The 18,284-nt window shown below is 39.3% G+C and overlaps 1 protein-coding gene across 2 annotated transcripts in view; it reads left to right on the top strand.

Annotated features, from left to right (window-relative positions):
• The window catches only part of calcr (calcitonin receptor), a 60,660-nt gene that overhangs the window by 23,398 nt on the left and 18,978 nt on the right, over positions 1-18,284 (top strand). For both annotated transcript variants that reach the window (XM_031586733.2, XM_012829506.3), the window contains exons 4-10: positions 334-441; positions 1,293-1,405; positions 1,519-1,642; positions 1,763-1,873; positions 2,193-2,305; positions 5,800-5,891; positions 9,137-9,263. In XM_031586733.2, coding sequence (XP_031442593.1) covers positions 334-441; positions 1,293-1,405; positions 1,519-1,642; positions 1,763-1,873; positions 2,193-2,305; positions 5,800-5,891; positions 9,137-9,263 — 788 coding nt within the window. The remainder of the gene's footprint in view (positions 1-333; positions 442-1,292; positions 1,406-1,518; positions 1,643-1,762; positions 1,874-2,192; positions 2,306-5,799; positions 5,892-9,136; positions 9,264-18,284) is intronic.

Below are 18,284 nucleotides of genomic sequence, written 5' to 3'. Positions count from 1 at the left end.
TCTCAGCTGACAGCTGTGCAGAGGCGCCTGCCAAAAAATTTCCCCGTTACTCGTAGCCATTCGGTGATGAAGCACTGCACAGTGGAAAATTCTTTTATACAAATCACAGGAAGGAGCAGCATGAGCCATTGTAACTGGTTCCTTTTGAACCAAAGGTCAAGTGACCTTTTCCAGACGTTGTCTCCTCCACAAGTAAATTGTTGCTGTCTTTGCTGTGGAGCAGTTTTGTTTTGTTTGTCTAATAGTAAAACAATGTGAGCTTGACTCTCTCTCTCTCTCTCTCTCTCTCTCTCTCTATCTCTGTCATGATACTCTGTGTTTTAATGGACTCAGGACCTTACTGTTATCGAACCTGGGATGGCTGGCTGTGCTGGGATGAGACCCCCGCAGGCACCTACGCCACGCTCAACTGCCCCGACTACCCCGGTTTCGACAGCTCAGGTAAGCCCCTCTCGTCACACCAGGGCAACCTGCCTGACCAAATAAAGCAGATCAACTGAGCAGTCACCCCAACAGAAGCACTAGAAGGCTACGTTACACAGGAAAAATGCGTGGAGAAGTCTGTGATCCAGGCTTCTTCACTAGTGTGATTACTTCCACATGTTTGTTTCTTCAGCGATTCCGTCTCGCACCTTATCCATTAAAATACGTGTTTGGTTACCAAAGGACACCATGGATGCTATGCACATGATGAAAGGAGCCTCTAAGTGAAAAAGAGGCGATTTTTGGCCTTTCTCTCTGTGCTCTCTGAGCTTCTGGCAAAGCTCAGCTCGACTTTATTTGGCAACTCGAAACAATTTATTAGCTGAAGGCAGAGGGTGAACAGCTGCATGAGGGAGAAGTATGAAAAGGGGAACATCCTTAACTCAACCCTCTCTATTGATCCCTCCCTCCCTCCTCCCTCTCTCTCTCTCTCTCTCTCTCTCTCTCTCTGTCGCTCTCTCTCTCCGTCTATCTTTTACTTTCTCCCCACACTCCGTCCACAATCTAAGTGCACGAGGACATTTTTTTAGTTTTTTTTGGTTTTGTAAAATTAGCTCAAACGTCATGTTTTTCGCTTTGAAATAAAGAAACACAATTACAGTTTTGTCTGTCTGTCATATGATTCCGTTAGACCATATTAGATAAGGCAGCCAGCTAGAAGAATGACTGACAACAAGAACCATAACAAGACATTTAGTTTTTACTTCTTTTTACAATGATGCATCTATTCATAAGCTATTTTCCCTATTATGTGGATTTCATAATATAATATCATATACTTAGATTATTATGTTGTCCTTTCTGTGCAGAAAAAGTTACAAAATACTGTGATGAATATGGTTATTGGCTCCAGAGTCCCTCCGTCAACAAAACCTGGACTCATTGTCTCGCCTATCCAAAAGACCAGCTCACAGAACAGCAGGTACATTTTGCCAGTTCTCATGGATGTCTTAGATTATTCGGTTTCAGAATTGACTGAATGTGGTCAGTCTTCATGTGGTTGACCTGCTTTCATTGGGCTGTAAATTGCAACAGAGGATATCCACCCTTGGTTCACCGGAGCCCGGCACAACTGTGGAGGAAGAAAGGAAGAAAATCATGGACGCCCAATACAAATGCTTTGAGAAGATGAACAGGGACCTCCCGTACAATAAATCAGGTATCAGACCCATGCTCGCAGTACACACAGCAACAACTTCAGTGTCTCCAGCTTCATTTCCCAGTAGCACTTGTAGGCATGTATGGTGCTTGACGGTTGCATACTTTGGTGGTGGTTTAGGACTGTACTGCAACCGGACCTGGGATGGGTGGATGTGCTGGGATGACACTCCAGCAGGAACCTTCTACACTCAGAACTGCCCCGACTACTTTCCGGACTTTGACCCCACAGGTTCCTGTGTTGGTTTCATATTTTATCCAATCTAGTTTGTTTGTTTCGAATTAATCACATGGTTAGGAGTATTAGGAGTGCTGTTGTCTCTTACTTGGGTTATTACTATTATAAATATAGGAAACATTTAACATTAATGCAGGTCATTCTGACCCTGATAAATCTATGCCTGTAATACTAGGAGGTATAACACTGCTATTTTGAGTTTTAATTAAGGCTCATACCTAACTCCAATTCAAAGACAAAAATGTAAAACTGCTCAAAAAGAAAAACAATAATTCAATGTAAAATCCTCCTTTATTTTTCCTTGATTATGCAGAAAAGGTCACTAAATATTGCGACGAGACAGGGAATTGGTTCCGTCACCCTGACACGAACAGAACCTGGTCCAACTACACGCTGTGCACAGCCTACACACAAAGCAAACTGAGGGTAAGGCACAACAATATTTCTCTCTCCCCTCCTTTTTTTGTCATAGAACAAAGAACAACCTCTAAAATAAAGCCCAAAGAAACGCCGGCGACCGAGGCAAATAACTTGGTGTTCCTCAGAGCCGCTATAAAAAGACATGGTAATGGGGAAAGATGCACGGCCCCGGGGGTTTGTGTCTTGAGGAGAAGGGGAAGGCGAGGACACGAGTCGGAGAGCTGACACAAGAGATACAGCTGAGATCGCACCACATCGGTGTGGCAGAGGATTAGTCTGACAGTCTGTGTGTGACTGACAGAAGATTTTTATCTTTAAGAGATGCAGACACAGGAATCAATTAAATATTGATTGAGCCCTACCTATGACTTACATTCATGATGAGATGTTGAAAATGAAATGAAATGATTTTATGGATAAACGATGCATATTCAGGATATCCTCAATTGGATACATGATAATGCATTGGATCGGGTGTTCGCAATTTTATTACATGAATGAGTCTGCCTTTCTCTTAAGTAGCACCTAATGCACGTTAACAGTGCTGAAATAGCTACTAATTTGATGATATCAGGTAACGTCACTGCTGCCTTTCGAACTTCATCGGACCTTCATGCTAATTGACTTAAAGTCCAATCAAATTTAACATCTGCATATCCAGCGTAACGTAAGCATAAACTAGGGTTGTCAAAATAACACGTTCATATCAATTAATTAATTATAGATAAATTAAGCGGATTAAGTGCACTCTATAACACCCCTTGACACCATCCGTCACTGTGCACCACTCAGTGGTGGCCAAATTGGATTGATATAGTGGCCTGTCTGCGTTGTGGCAATAGTTTGTATTGAGCTAGCATCTATGTTTTGGGCCGTAATGGTAGTTGGATAGCAGGTATACAGCCTCATCTTGGAATTATTTGTATACATCACCTTGTTTTTGAGATCGAGAGGAATGAGGAAGAAACGCTCATACAAAACCATTTGGAAATTTGTAAAAATGTTCTAACCATAACTGTACGAACAAACTGTTATTTACCTAAATTATATGAAATTATATATTATATGTTTCGCAAGCTAGCAAGATTTGATCAGTGCTTTAGTTGTTGATGTAGTATGACATTTCCTAAGTTAGTCAGAGCACTAATTTTAGACAAGAAAAGAGTTGTTAATTTAATTAAATAAAGTTAATTGTATCTGTTGTTTGCCATTAATGTGTGGGGAATCTGACGGATACAAACATTCTTCTCAGGGCAAAGTGATATATGCAATTCATTTAGATTCATTAGTCACAAAGCTTGCAATTAATTAGATACATGTTTTTAATCGCTTTATAGCCCTAGTATAAACTCTAAGGAGGCCTATGACACACACACAAATAATGCTAATGATCAATTTGTTTGTTGCATGACCTGTCAACATATTAGGCCTTCTCAAGACGTCCAACATAAGCCTGCTCTATGCCACCTGCAAGTGGCCTACAGTGAGTGGCATGCTGCCCGAGCAAGAGCATTTTTGGGGGTATTCTTGAAGAAGGAATACAAAAATGAGGAAGGGGTCAAGGAAGATTATGAGGAAATAAGTAAATAAATACAGGCCTTACTCTGCTCCCACCGTTTTCTTTTGTAATTACATTTTTTAAATATTTTAATCTGTTATTCATTATTATGTTTTTTCCTATGAGGGGAACTTCGTTTCCCAACCCCTTGAGGAAAACGGAAAGAAAAAGGGGAAAAAAGGACGGGGACATAACGTTGGAATTTTAAAGCGCTCTGAACATGTAAGATGATTCGTGAGAGGGATTCCACGGACTACTTAGGCTTTTGGAAAAGCTGGCCCCGGGTGATGGTGGGGACGTGGAAGTAGTGTGATGGTAACATTGCAGTAAAAACTACTACGGCTAGAAAACCAGAATTTGACACAACTAAACATAGTTGAGATTTTATGTTGATGTTGCTTTTGAAGATACCTGTGGCTAATGGAATATGTAGCAATTTAAATTACAGTTCCCTTTTTACAGTCTCGTTACACTATTAAGAACAGTGTACCTTTTTTTAGTAGCAAAGTGTAATACCACATTTGTAGATTATTGTAACATGCTTATTACACTTGCATGTTCCTTACCACAACTTGTAGTTACACTGTAATACTGGCACAATAATTTACAGAACAACTAATAGCGATAGTGTTTTTGTTTTAAGGAACTATGGTCCATTTCTGTTTTTTGTTTTAATTCCCTGAAACAGTTTGAGGCCCTGATGACTACTGTAGTATGCTTTCTCCCAGTTTGGAGCCCTGATGACTACTGTAGTATGCTTTCTCCCAGTTTGGGGCCCTGATGACTACTGTAGTATGCTTTCTCCCAGTTTGGGGCCCTGATGACTACTGTAGTATGCTTTCTCCCAGTTTGTCAATGGCAGTAGGGCACTGTTCCATCACCACTAAGAGATCCCAATTTTTAAATCCCACACTAGCACTATGGATGATCTTTCCTTACTTCATTAATATCCTGCCAACAGTGTACAAGCTAAGATCTGTCTCACCTGATTTTGATCTGCCAAAACTAAATTCATCATCACCTTTACCTGGAGAAGCAGGGATGCAATAGTTTAATTAAGCAAATAAATGAATTGTGAGCTCATGTTTTTGAAATGCAAATCCCCTTCCAACACAGATGTGACTACTATTCCCAATAAAGTAGATACATAATTTGCAGTAATAACATTCATTAATAATCTGTAATAACATGTGGCAAACAGCTGGGTATGCACAGCTGTTAAGGCAGCCAGTTTGCTTCTAAACTATCAATTACTACAATACTATCTTTCCATCAGCACGGTTTTATATTCATGTTGAAATACTGAACTCAATTGCTGCAACACACACAGCTAATCGGAAAACATCTGCATGCATGTCTAATCAGACTAAAATCACCTGGACAACCCTGTGACATGGTTACATATCGTTTTGGTTACCATGTAAGTGGCTCACAAGGGTAATTTGCGGCTAACTTTGTTGCTCGACCCTGATGCACTGATGCCACACACCTGCCACTAATTCCGTTTGTTTGAGCCGAAAAACCTTTTAGCCTCTTAAGTGCCTCTCATGCAAATTCCACTGGGCTTGTCCTCACTTACAGCTTTTTACCTGCAGAGATGCATTTTAACACAGATCCATGTGAAAATGAGCTAAAGCAAGATTCCTGAATGTATAAGGCTAAAATGAAAGAGGAGCTTGTTGTGATACTTTTGCAAATACTTCCATTATCAATCTACAGCACTATTGCACGATTCTCTTCTTCTTTTGAGTAGAATGTTTGTAATAGTTGCACCTGCTTAAAAAAAACAACCTGCCACGGTGTGCAGATCCTCTTGTCTTCATGTGCAAATACATCTTTAACAATGTGTGTCTTTTTAAAAAGGTATCTGTGTAATTTTGTAATTGGTTTTCTTTTTTTTTTAAATGATGATAATCCATGCTCTATTTCTTCGGTTTTTCAGATGGCCTTCATCCTCTATTACATGGCAATGGTGGGCCATTCTCTTTCCCTGGTGTCCCTCCTGATCTCCCTGGCCATATTTTTCTACTTCAGGTAAATATTTATGTGTAATTTCCCAGGAACACTGAACGCTTTGCCCACAGCTGCGCTTGAATTATGCAAAGGGAAGTGTCGGCCTGCAGGCAACACACGCGTGGGTTTTACCTCGCCTTCTTTTGTATTTGAGTTTGTTCAAATCAGAAGTCATTAAAAAGTGATGGAGGCCCGGCTTGTCTCATGCAACTTGCATCGCTCCGGCTGGTGACTTGATGTTATCATCATGATGACATCTCTTGATCTCTCTCTTGCCCTTACGCGACCGATGGTTGATTTGTGCTCTATCAGAGGCAATGGCTGATGAAGGGTGTGTGTGTGTGTGGGGGGGGGGGGGTGAATGGTGAACGATTTTATTGAAAGTGCAAAAGCTCTCGGCTTCAGCCTGCCAGCGTTGAGGCAGCGTGATTTACCACAATGCATTAACTCCTGTCATTCATCACCCAAACTGAATTGAAATTGAATTGAAAAGATGGATAGACGTTTTCTTTGAGGCGCCAGTGGCGACACACACACACACACCTGTGGAAATGAAATCTCCATGGCGAGGCAGAGTGCATTTTCTTTTGTCAAGTTATGGCTTCGACTGGTGATTATTTCTGCGCAGCCTCAATGATTTCCATTTCTCGTCTTCTCCTGAATGACTTAGCGTGCATGTAGAACGTATACAGCGTCCCTGGAAATGGTCGATAAGCTTTCTAATGGCATTGAGGGCTTTTATTTCATTGCAATGCATAGACACTGATTGTTTTTTGGAAGTGAAGGAGATAGTATGTTTTGTGTATTCATTATGTGTGTATGTTTTTTAAGCTGGCTTCTCCTGTTCTCTTGACCGTTTCAAACAGCATGTTCTGTATATTTCAACCAGTTTCTCTGGCTCTCTGGAGCTGTTCGTGACAATTAAATTGGTCACTGCTGGTCCGGTGAAAGTGGCGTGGGTGAAAGGTTTCTGTCTCCTCTATTTCACGCCAGCTTAGTTCTGCCTTCAAAAAGCCATCAGCATCCTTCCTCAGGCATATTTCTGAAGGCTTAAGGTATTTCATGGTTCTGTCTAATGACTAGGGGAAACGGGATGTTGAAAAACCTGTTCGGCTAAATAACTAGTACTTCCCGCCCTTTGATCACCATAAACATATTTATCTGATGGAGTTTCTAATTGCGGAAAAGAGGAATAGGAAGTGGAGGAATTGGGCTGTAAATATCAGCTGCAGATGGATTTTTCTGAAGGTCAGTCACATCAAAGCTAATGAGGGGCTTGCAAATGCATTCAGACTCATCAAAAGTCTTGCTCTAGTTCCTGAAGTCTGCACTTCAGAATGAGCCGGGGGGAGGGGGTGCAGGTACACTAATTATGAAAATATTCTGTGAGGCAAAAACTTGATCCCTGTTTTTATCAAATGTATTCTTGTATGCATGTGTGGCAACACAAATTACTCTTTTTGTTGGTCATGTCTTTAAAATGTTCAAAACAAAACACTGTATTAAGTCCACACTTCTCTTGCACTGTGTTCTGATATTTCACCTTGGTAACGTTCCCCTTGTACTAAAAGTTGGTGGATTGAGTAACAGGCGTGTTCGTGGGCCAGACCCTAAGTCTTCTGAATCTCAGCACGGATTTTGTAATCAGCGGCCATTTTATAGCAGCTCATAAATATACAACCTCAGAGGCAAGGTACAGGTGTACCTTTGCACAGCCCACTAGCTGCCTAATCCAAAAGATCTGTAGCAATATACTCACTCCATTTGTCAGACACAATTTTCCACTGGTTTTAAAGCCCAAAATGCTGAGTTGCGCAGAAAACAAGTCCTGCTTATAATTTCAGAACACATTGCTGGGCAACCATTTTGGTCTCAGAGGTGCATACTTTTATGGACAATGGCCTGATATTGAAGGCCCAGTCTCCTTAATCGGCCCGGGTTTAAATTTGAGATCTAATTGCCTCCAGATGTGAAGTTTACAGAGGTATGACCGTATACAGCTGCAAGTCTCTGTCTTATTTATGGCACCACTTAAACATGGCCAGAAGATTCTGTTTAAAAACATTTCTGCCTGCCCTGGAAAAACACTGCCTCTGTTTCAGAATTGACTAATCTCTCCCCAAAGAGGTGTCTGCTTCAGAGTGTTTTTATTAGGGTGTGGTCAAAAGAACACATTATTTGGCAAACCGAGGTCTTAGCTCACTGGGTATATATATATATATCGTTTTTGTTTAGGAATTTCATTTAGGTGTTTTATTCTTAAAGATTAAGGAGGGGAGTGTATTTCCTGACAACAAAAACATTAGTTAGAGAACTTAGTTGAGGTTATGATTTACATTTGTTCACACACAGGGCTGGTTCCAAGATATGACCATTCAATCATGTGTAGCTACATATGCATATATATATATATGGCATTTATGTATGTATTACGTATTAAACACACACTTGAGTTTTGACGATAGAAACACTGTATGTGCCTCTGTGAAATGCAGTCTCCATGTGAAAGATTTATTTCTTTCAACACAATCTCCAATTCATTCTTTGTCTCCACTCGACCCTCTAACTTATTAAGAATATATGTAACGTTTGGAGAGTTGTGTCATTCCTTTGAGAGAAAACTCTCCTCGCTTAAGAATCGCTCCTTCATCTTTATGAATCAGGTTTAGGGATATTGTTTAACGCCTCATCTCTTTCCTCAATACTCCAAGACGTTTGCATCTGATAATGTCATTACGCTGATACGAGCCAGACTCACTCTGTCCATTTTGTTATTTATCGTTCTGTTTACTTCACCAAAGCCTCTCGAGTCGATGCAAGTCTCTGGATGAAACGTGATGCTATAAATAAACAGGTTTTCAATGTCAGACGGAAATCTATCAATTACCCTAATGTGACACAAAACATTTTGATTATCCGCTGTGGTGAGGTCATCTGTCTTTGAGGATTTATTTTCAATAAGGATGAGCTTTTCTTGCACCACGCAGTGCGATCGATAAATATCTGAAAGAGTAACACAGTTCACACGCTGACCTATGATATTGTCATATTGTCTTGCAGATGTTTTCTTTAATTAGTTAAAAAAAGACATTTTGTTCCCATGCGGTTTCTTCCCTGCAGTGAAAAGGATACCTTGCAGTTATCCCATTGCTCATTAAGCACGTACTTTGAGACATCTGACACATGGCAGGCAGCACTATCGTGACATCTTTCTCTCTCTCTCTCTCTCTTTCTCTCTCTATCTGTTTTTCTTCTGTCTTTTTCAGGAGTCTGAGCTGTCAGAGGATTACACTTCACAAGAACCTCTTTTTTTCCTACGTGCTCAACTCCACCATCACCATCATCTATCTCATCTGCGTGGTCAACAATCCCAAAGTGGTGGACCGAAATCCTGTGAGTTGCCCTCTTTTCTAGAAATAAAACCCTTTTAGAAGTTACAATTACTTACCCTTAATTTAGGTGCAGTATACAATAGAAAATGTCCTCCGGTTTCCCAGGGCACACTGATCTTACAATTTGTTTGGAGTAACACTTCTTGTTCTTGTGAGATTAAGCAATATGACACAAGTGAGAGTGGGCTAAAGGATATCCCCATGACTGCGATTTGGCTCTAGGCACGAGGCCAGATGTAACTGTTATATCATGAGACATATAACGCTTGTGATAACACTGAATAACATAATTACAATGTTGTGATAACATACACAACTGAATCGGCATTGTGACAGTCTAGATTTGCTTGGTTTTAGGTTGACTTAATGATGCTGGCAGACTCGTCAGTAATTCAACCTTGTGGAGTTCCTGTAGATTTTGGAAGAGCTTTACTTTTGCATACTTTAGGCATCTTAATAGTCAGTCTTTTTTATTCTCTTGATGTATTTCTCCAAACCCACTGAAGGACTGCCCAAAGATTAGTTACAGTGGTTGGACACTGTCACTGAACACAGTGTCCTCCTACAGTAGCTTAGTTGGGGCCAGTTGTGAGCTTGTGAAGTGATATTCACAAATAATTCCACAACCTGCAGTTGTATATCAACGTCTGTGTGCATGTAGAAAAAAAAGTATGCACGTATCTGAATGTGTGAACTTCTCACAAGTTTGTGAATGTGTGAAAAAAGTTTTGTGCACACAGGTATAATTTGCACATGTAAGTAAAATAAATGTGCAGCAATTGTGAGTTATGGATGGATTTCTCAAGGATGTTTCAAACATCGAGTTAGTCATAGAATAGGCTAGTACACTAATGTGGCAAAAAATGGACTAATATTTTTTTAATCGGGTCAGTTTAGTAATGACCAGGTATCACTAAATCCACAAAAGATAGCCGCTATGTGTAGGCCTAAACACAATAAAAATTCTTTTGAAGAACACAATTGAAAATACCCACTTTGTTGACTGAGTTGTCTATCTTGGGCTACTGTAGAAAGTTGGAAACTAACCTTAAAATTTCATCTATACTTGACTATTGATAAGATAAGACCAAGAGCTATCTACTCATCATATCATAAATGTTCTGCTTTGTGTTATGTGCTGAGACAAACCCTATCATAGCTGATAGTTAATTGAAACAAGACAGATCCTGCACAAACCCGACCTGGCTACATTGTGCCAAAGCTTTGCACATTGTCAGAATTGAACAACCATATTAGCTATATGCAATATTTGCTGTGTACGCATTAAAAACAGGTTAAGCTGGGCAGTATTTTTGCCGGCTTACTGATTTGGCCCAGATTCGGTTTCCACCACTCAACAGAAAGCCCAGATGATGTGTTTAAAACACGGTACGTTGATTTGGCCCAAACCGGTAATACCACACTGAACTGACAGTGGCAAAAATAATTGGAATGGAATAAAAATAAAAAAAATTGTGCACTGTACAATACTGGCTGAGATAAAGCTATTGCGTCATTTTGTTGGGTTGTTTTCCCAATGCTTAGTAGTTTTACGTAACTTTCAATTGGTGTCAAACAGTGCGCTATGGCTCTCGACATGTAGCAGTGGGATAACTTTTGTTTTTTAGCTGCGCTATGACAGCTTGTTAAAAATGATCCATTGGTTCTCTCTCGGAAGCTGTCTGCAACATTTATGGGGAAACAGCCCGACAGCAAAATAAAGGTTTATATCTGCTTTTTACCTCTTTGCTAACTTATTCAGAGATAACAGTAACCAAGTTGGATTAGCTAACTTGAAGTGACATTGCAATTAATAACTTTACTGTAAACAAATGTTGTGATAAATATAATATTTCCATATTAAAATGCTAACACTAAAAACTACAAACTTCTGGTCGACTCCCATACTCTATGGAAAGTAGTCTACTTTTACAGTCAGGTTATTGTATAAAATAAAAAAGAATTACTGGTTTGTATAATAATTCATGTTTTTTATTATTTTGTGTTTGGTATTTAGGCTATCTACATTAGCCTACAAATTGGCTCACCAGCTCAAGGTACAATGTCGAATTGTCCCATTGTAAAATTGGATTTTATTATCACTTTTGGCTGTATGTCGTGTCAAAAACCCTTCCCCACAAACAACTATCACAGAATTACATGTTTCCAAATTCCAGGGAAAGCTGCAGAAACCAGAGGAACACTAAAACTGCATTAAAAGGGTCAAAGAATGCCTCCTGGCATTCTAAAGTGATGTGGCATTCTTAATTGTGCCTTAATTGCTAATCATTCAGTACATGTATTTTAGGTGTGGTGACCTAAGTTTCTGTAGAAAACCTTATTTAACTTTAATCCAGTCCCGGACCATCACAGCTGACATAAGTTTGATTTGGTATATTCAAGTGTAATGCATTTAAGCTAAGATATGACAGTGAACTACACTGATATTATTTAAAAATAGTTTCCAAAGGTTTGGAGGACAATGGACATATTTTAGTCCCAGTACCATATGCTTCTGAAGGAGGAGATACAAATCTTTTGATTCACAGTCTGACATGGAAGTACAAATCTGTCACAATGGAATGTACATATCTCAGTTTGTCCTGCTGTTTCCCAAAGCAGATCTTCGTTCCTGTCTAAATAGGCCTAACTGTTGAAATAAATCTATGGCCTGGAATTCAAATTCTGAAATGGTCCCAATATGGTTAGCGCTCTTATCTACTGTATGTGTATTTTTTACTTGGAGCTATCTGTCTTTGTGCACGGCGCTGTAAGATTCTGCTCACCATGCATTTAACAATGGCACACCTTATTCACAATTATTTAAATTCGTCCTCTAGTCTAAAAACTAAATGAACAAAGTGAAGCACACGAATAAGGGATATCTTGTGCGTGCCGGCTCTGCTTGAGCATCTCTGTTTATAATTAGATTGCTTGTTGTGCTATTCGGTAGCCATCTGAATACAAAAAAAATCCCAGTTGGATCTGATCAGCCATTACTTTCGCCTCGCAGGCTGATACTGTCACGTTTCTCACCTCACGTCTAATCCCTCTGGCACAGTGGGACCCCTGTCTTTGCTCAGATCTGTCATCCCATTTTTCCGCGAGAAGAACGGAAAGGAATGGCTGCAGTGGAAAATAATCCAAATAGAGATGTATCAGCACGAACGCTGGAAATGGCCCCTGCCAATGTATCCTGTGTGTGTGTGCTTTTTTTTTGTTTTACATTATGGCCAAGCTACACTGGACAAATTGCTTCCGGATGCCTGAAATGGATTCCAAGAGATAGCTAGTGGAAAAGGACCATGGTCACAATTTAATCAGTATTTCGTTAAGTTTTTTTTTATTAGCTAACCTAATATTTAGAAAAATGTAAACCTGATTAGAAAAATACATGACACGCAGAATCCCCCTTGTTAATCTTAGCTTCTAATAGTAGTCAAACTCAAGAATTACTCATCTAGCCATTTCAGCTGGATCAATAGTTTTATGAGTGTTGTTGGTTCCGTTTTCTGCGCTTGATGTGTTAGGATGCATGCTCCTTATCTCCCGGTGGAAGCCTGGATCCCTTTCTGTGCCATGAGATTTATGGCTATGTATCTGGTCTGCCCATCAGAACACTCCATCTCTCCCCCCCCTCTCTCTCTCTCTTTCTCTTTCTCTCTCTCTCTCTCTCTCTCTCTCTCTCGCTCTCTGTGCGATTCAGCTCCTGCTGGTCACCAGGAACATGTCCCTGAGACTGGAGTCAAGTCCAGGACAAAGTAGGGAGTGTGATTGATGTGTTGAAGGGGTAGTTCATCCACAAATGAAGATTCTGTCATCTACACACCCTCATGCCAGTGGAAACAATATTGGCCATATTTCTTCCGTGGTACATAAACGAATTTTGAAAACATTGCATCTTATATCGTTGCGCTGCTTACATATAGTTGAGATGAATAAGGGTCAGTTTCTTCTAATCAATTACATTTTGCTAGAGGATGCATTTTTATGTGCTTTAGTGGGAAAGTGTTTAAAGGTGGTGATGGTAATTTAGCTACCACAGACTTGGAACCAAAGTCAGAAAAAAGGTGTTCAATCAGGAAACATCAGGCCTTTATTCTTTCAACTGTGCGCACTCAGATAGAGGGAGGAAGGACTTCTCTTATTCCACGAAGAAAAGTTTAAGTTCAAGTATCCTCAAGAAATTATCTTTGGCGCCTTAGATATCTCGATTTTCTGTACCAGAGACAGACGTATCTGGGCAAAGACATAAAAACGTGACAAACATATCTTTGCAAAGAGGTAAAAGAACTCCTCAATCACTCGTCTACCTTGCAGACAGACACTAAGGCACTAAACAGATGTTAGACACAGGATCAGAAGACATTTTGGGAATCATGTTAGACCAGTTTATGTAATTCACTCTAATTCTAGCTATAAGAGACATGAATATAAGATACATATGAATGTCTCATTTACAACTCTTTCAAGTCCCCCTTTTGAAGTCATGATGACTTTAATACCAAGATCAGAACATTGAATCAAGTAACTTAACTGAGTTGCTCAAACAAAGTAAATAAACACTAACCTTAACCCTTAAGCACAGGAAAGGGCAAACAAATAAACAGAATAAATCAAATCCACTTTGGAAAGTTTGGAAAAACACGAAAGTTCCACGAAATGTGTTTCGACAGTCCCACATTCCACAAGCTGTGACTAGTCAGAAATAAAACTATGATGATTACACTTGGATAACATATGAAATGAGTTTCCCCATCTTCAATAAAACATGTAAAATCACCCAATAAAATAAATGGTAACATGATACTTGGTTCATTATAAATGAGGTCCTGACTATCTGGGCAATAACAGCAAGAATAAGTGACTGCAAAGATCAACATCAATATCAGAGCAATAGCACTCAGAGAGAGGAACATATAATGGAACCCTCTTCGCTGATGCTCCTCTTCGTAAAAGGCGTATAGTGCGATGTGATTCAACCATACCCAGGGGAGGCTCTATTACTAGGGGGCGACTCCCCCCACTCCGAACACAGCCCGTGTTCCCCTTTAGGTCCTCTTCAATTTACGACTGTAAGTCCCCTCTTTTTCCCGACAGTGTGTGTCGTGTGGATGCGAGATCCCTTTGCAAATGGAAAATGAAAAAAACAGAACTCCCAGAGGTAAAGAGGGAGAGATGTGTGGGCAGGCCCACAGGATATAATGTCAATACCTACTGTGGGCCGCTCTTCACAGGGTCTGACACAAAATTGAACCCAGATAGGTGTATCTCGAGAAGAAAAGTGTATTTATCTAGCACATTTCATACACAGAGGCAATTCAGTGTGCTTTAAATAAATCAAAGCAAAAAGAACAACCAAAGGTTGTAAAATAAAGACACAATACTAGAAGTCTCTCTCCTGCTGTTGATTAAACCCCTCAAAACTCATCACTGTTCCTCAAAATTACATATACATACGTTTTTATGGTGAAAGTAATCCCTTCATGGCCTTAAATGGCTTGGATGTAGTTGTACACTTTTACCTCATTTAGTATTCGCAGATCTATGAATATGCAAATGAGCTCAACCTCTATCGATCTGCCTTCGGCTTGATAACTACTTTATCAAACAGCTAATAATCTGTTGCTGATGTTAGATAAACGTTAATGCGTTATTGACCGTTACCATGGAAACACCAATGAGCATGAACCACACAGGCCAAAGTTAACATTGAGCGGTGGGGCACGTTCAGATGTGCCCCACGAAATCTGCCTGGCAACTAGACTGGAATAATGCGAAAACCGCGAGACCTCTACCCCGTGACTAAGAGAAAAAAAACATACAGTCAGATCAAAATCAGACAGATCAATGCCAGTAACGTTACTGCTAGTTAGCTATCGCTAGTTTTCGAGTATTTGGGAATTGTTTCAATTCAGCCTACAATGAATAATGTAGACTAGTTGTTGAGGGTGCAATTTAGTACATTGTCGTTGGAAGATAAATTCGAAATTAAACGTTTGGGGCCACACAAAAGGATTAAGACATTCACAAGAAACACGATGGGACAGCAGAGACTGAACGTGACTCTCCATACTTTCCATTGAAAACCCGTTTGTTCATGGACTGGTGGATTTTAACAGCAAAGTCATCGAGAGGTTTGCTTAAGCAAAGAACCACCGCGCCAACTTCCTATTTAAGTGATCTGCATTGGTGAGTCAAACTTTTTTTTTTCTGAGCTGATGGATGTATCAATGCAATCTGCAAGGACATCGTCTTTTTACAAAGTTTTGTTCATTTAGCAGCATGTTTTGCTGCCGTTATTTGTTTAAGTTGTGCCTTTCGCTTCATATTGTATGCCACACGTGTGCCACAAGCTTAATAAATTAGTCAAGTTATTTGAGCTATGTGTCTGTCTAATATTTTTATTTTGTTGCAATCATTTTACTTTAATGCTGTATTATAGGCAACATCTTTGTGTTGCGCTGAAGCATGTGAAATGTATTTGAAATAGGATTTCTGCTCCTTGCTGGCACTCAAAATGCAGCCCATAACATATCTTACTGGTCTACTGCTTATAAACAGCTACCTCTAGTTTTTTGACGGTGACATGAAGTCATACAAAATTGCCCCACCAGAAATTTCAGGCTAAAAGCGCCACTGCTCCAGATCAAGGCAAAATGGACTGCAATATGCAGTGGAAGGATATATCCAAAATATTAAGATCAACAACGAAGGGGGCACAACAATAATCGAAGCAAAAGCACACAGGTCTCAATCAAAAAATTAGAAACCCCACGACCTCTTCATTAAATGCCACCAGCACAACCTTGTAGACTAGTCATGTTCTTTCACCGCTGGGTAAGATCTGTATATAATATTTCAAGCCAGCTAATAACCTACAAAGATTCTTTATTCTTATTCTTTATTCCATCTCTGGCGAAGTATCTAGCTAGTTAGCTTGGATAGTGTCAATCTACACTACAGTAACGTAGCAGTGTGGAGCAAAATAGTAACGTTATTGTTCAAGGGATGTGTGTGCATGTTGCTGAAAGTATTTCACAGTTACTGTACAGATAACTTGCTTGTAAAACTGATGATCCTGATGTAATGCTATGGCTTTGTATCAGATCGCCAGGTTATTGCTCTCAGGTTGTGCCATATGCATACATTGGGATACTCAGGAGCCCACTCACAAAATGTTACAAAGATTAAAATTTAAAAAATTCATAATGGCTTTTTGGGACGTTTTGTTTGAAGATGAACAAAACATTTTTCAGTTTCAAGTAATGACTGGGTTGTTACTTTCGGTGCTGCTTTAGTATTGCTATTGAGTTCAAATAAGGCCCAGTTTGTATGCTCATTCTAGTCGGAATAAACTTCATAATTTTCAAAATTCTGACCATTTGCTTTTTTATGAACAGCATTTACTTGTACTTTTACTTTCAATACTTGAGTACATTTAATATCAGAAAATTACTTTTGATAAGTACAGTAAAGATCAGATACTTTAAGACTTTTACTCAAGTAGTATTCTAAAAGGTTATTTTTACTTTTACTTGAGTAATTTTCCAGGAAGGTATCTTTACTTTTACTCAAGTATGGCTTTTGGGTACTTTATACACCACTGATCATAAGTAATATCGTACTATATGTATACTGACATTATCCGTCCCTCCTGACAGGCAAGTCGACGGGATTGGCTCCTTAGGTTTGTGACATTTCAAACCCAGGCTGTCTAATTTCTTTGGTACACTGCAGTTCCAAGGTGGAAATACTCAGCCATGGCGTTGACTGCTTATTTCGCCCATGTTATGTTGTGTATCATGTGAAAAAACACCATATGGACATGCTCACAAGGTTAAAAACTTGATTTTCACTGGAGAGGGTCTTAACAGTGAAAGACAATAAAAGATAAAAAAATGTATTTCTTTTAAATTAAAAGTACGTAAAATATAAAAGAAAGCTAAATTAGCTGAAACAAATCTTAAAACTACATAAAATATAATATAAAACATAGTGGAAGTAGTCATAATTGTGTGTTTATTTATTTCAGAACACCAGATACAGAACCACAGAGCAAAAGCCCAATTATCCTGCTGCTGCAGTTTAAGTTTCACTTTCTTTTCCTGTAGAAAACGACTGTTTACCTGAATCAGTATTCAACTGTGATACTATATATAACAATTATGATGTTGAGCATACATTATATGACATTTATATAATTTAACACTTTTATAAGAGATGTTTCCATACTGTGGTGAGGCTGGAAGCCTGATTCAAATTTGTCAAAGAGGTGATTAAACACATCTTTCCCAAAAGATCTTAGCTTTAAAAGGAAGGTTTGCGACGGGTCTATAATTGTTTAACACAGAGGCATTCAGAGTTCTCTTTTTTAGGAGTGGCTTAATGGCAGCTGTTCTTAGTGACTTGGGGAAAATGCCTGATAGCAGTGAGCTAGTAACTATTTGCTGCAGTGCAGTTGCTACAGGGTTAATAGTTTAAAAAATGCTTAAATTGTTTTAAAAGTCAGGCAGCAGTGTGCCGAGACATGCTGTCGATGATTTAAGATGCCAAACTGTTTCCTCGACAGTTTTTTGGTCCGTTGTATTAAATAGTGACAAAATAATTAAATTTTTTCTAGGTGGTCATGGCAACAAGCATAGTTTCATTGTTTGACTGTGTGGTGTTGATGATCGGTCTAATAGAGGCTTTGTTTATAGAGGTCAAAGTGGATTTAAAGTTTCGTTTTTCTCCACTTATATTCAGCTTTGCTGCATTCTATTTTCAGGGCTTTTACCATTATGGTGTTTCTCCACGGTGCTTTCTGTTCGCTCAAAGTTTTCTCGACTTTTACTGGTGCATCAATATCCATGGCAATTGATATTTTCAAGTTAAAGTTACCCAGGAGTATATCAACTGTCTCTGCATTCCTGCACTAACATAGCTATGGCTTCCATAAACTGAGCACTAGTACTCTTGTCTATGTGTCTTCTCTGAACAGAAACAGTGCTTATTTGAACCTCTGGAGTGATCAGTAAAT

Source organism: Clupea harengus, chromosome 19 (genome assembly GCF_900700415.2).
Source record: "Clupea harengus chromosome 19, Ch_v2.0.2, whole genome shotgun sequence".
Lineage (NCBI taxonomy): Eukaryota > Metazoa > Chordata > Actinopteri > Clupeiformes > Clupeidae > Clupea > Clupea harengus.
This window is presented reverse-complemented; position numbering and strand designations above follow the sequence as displayed.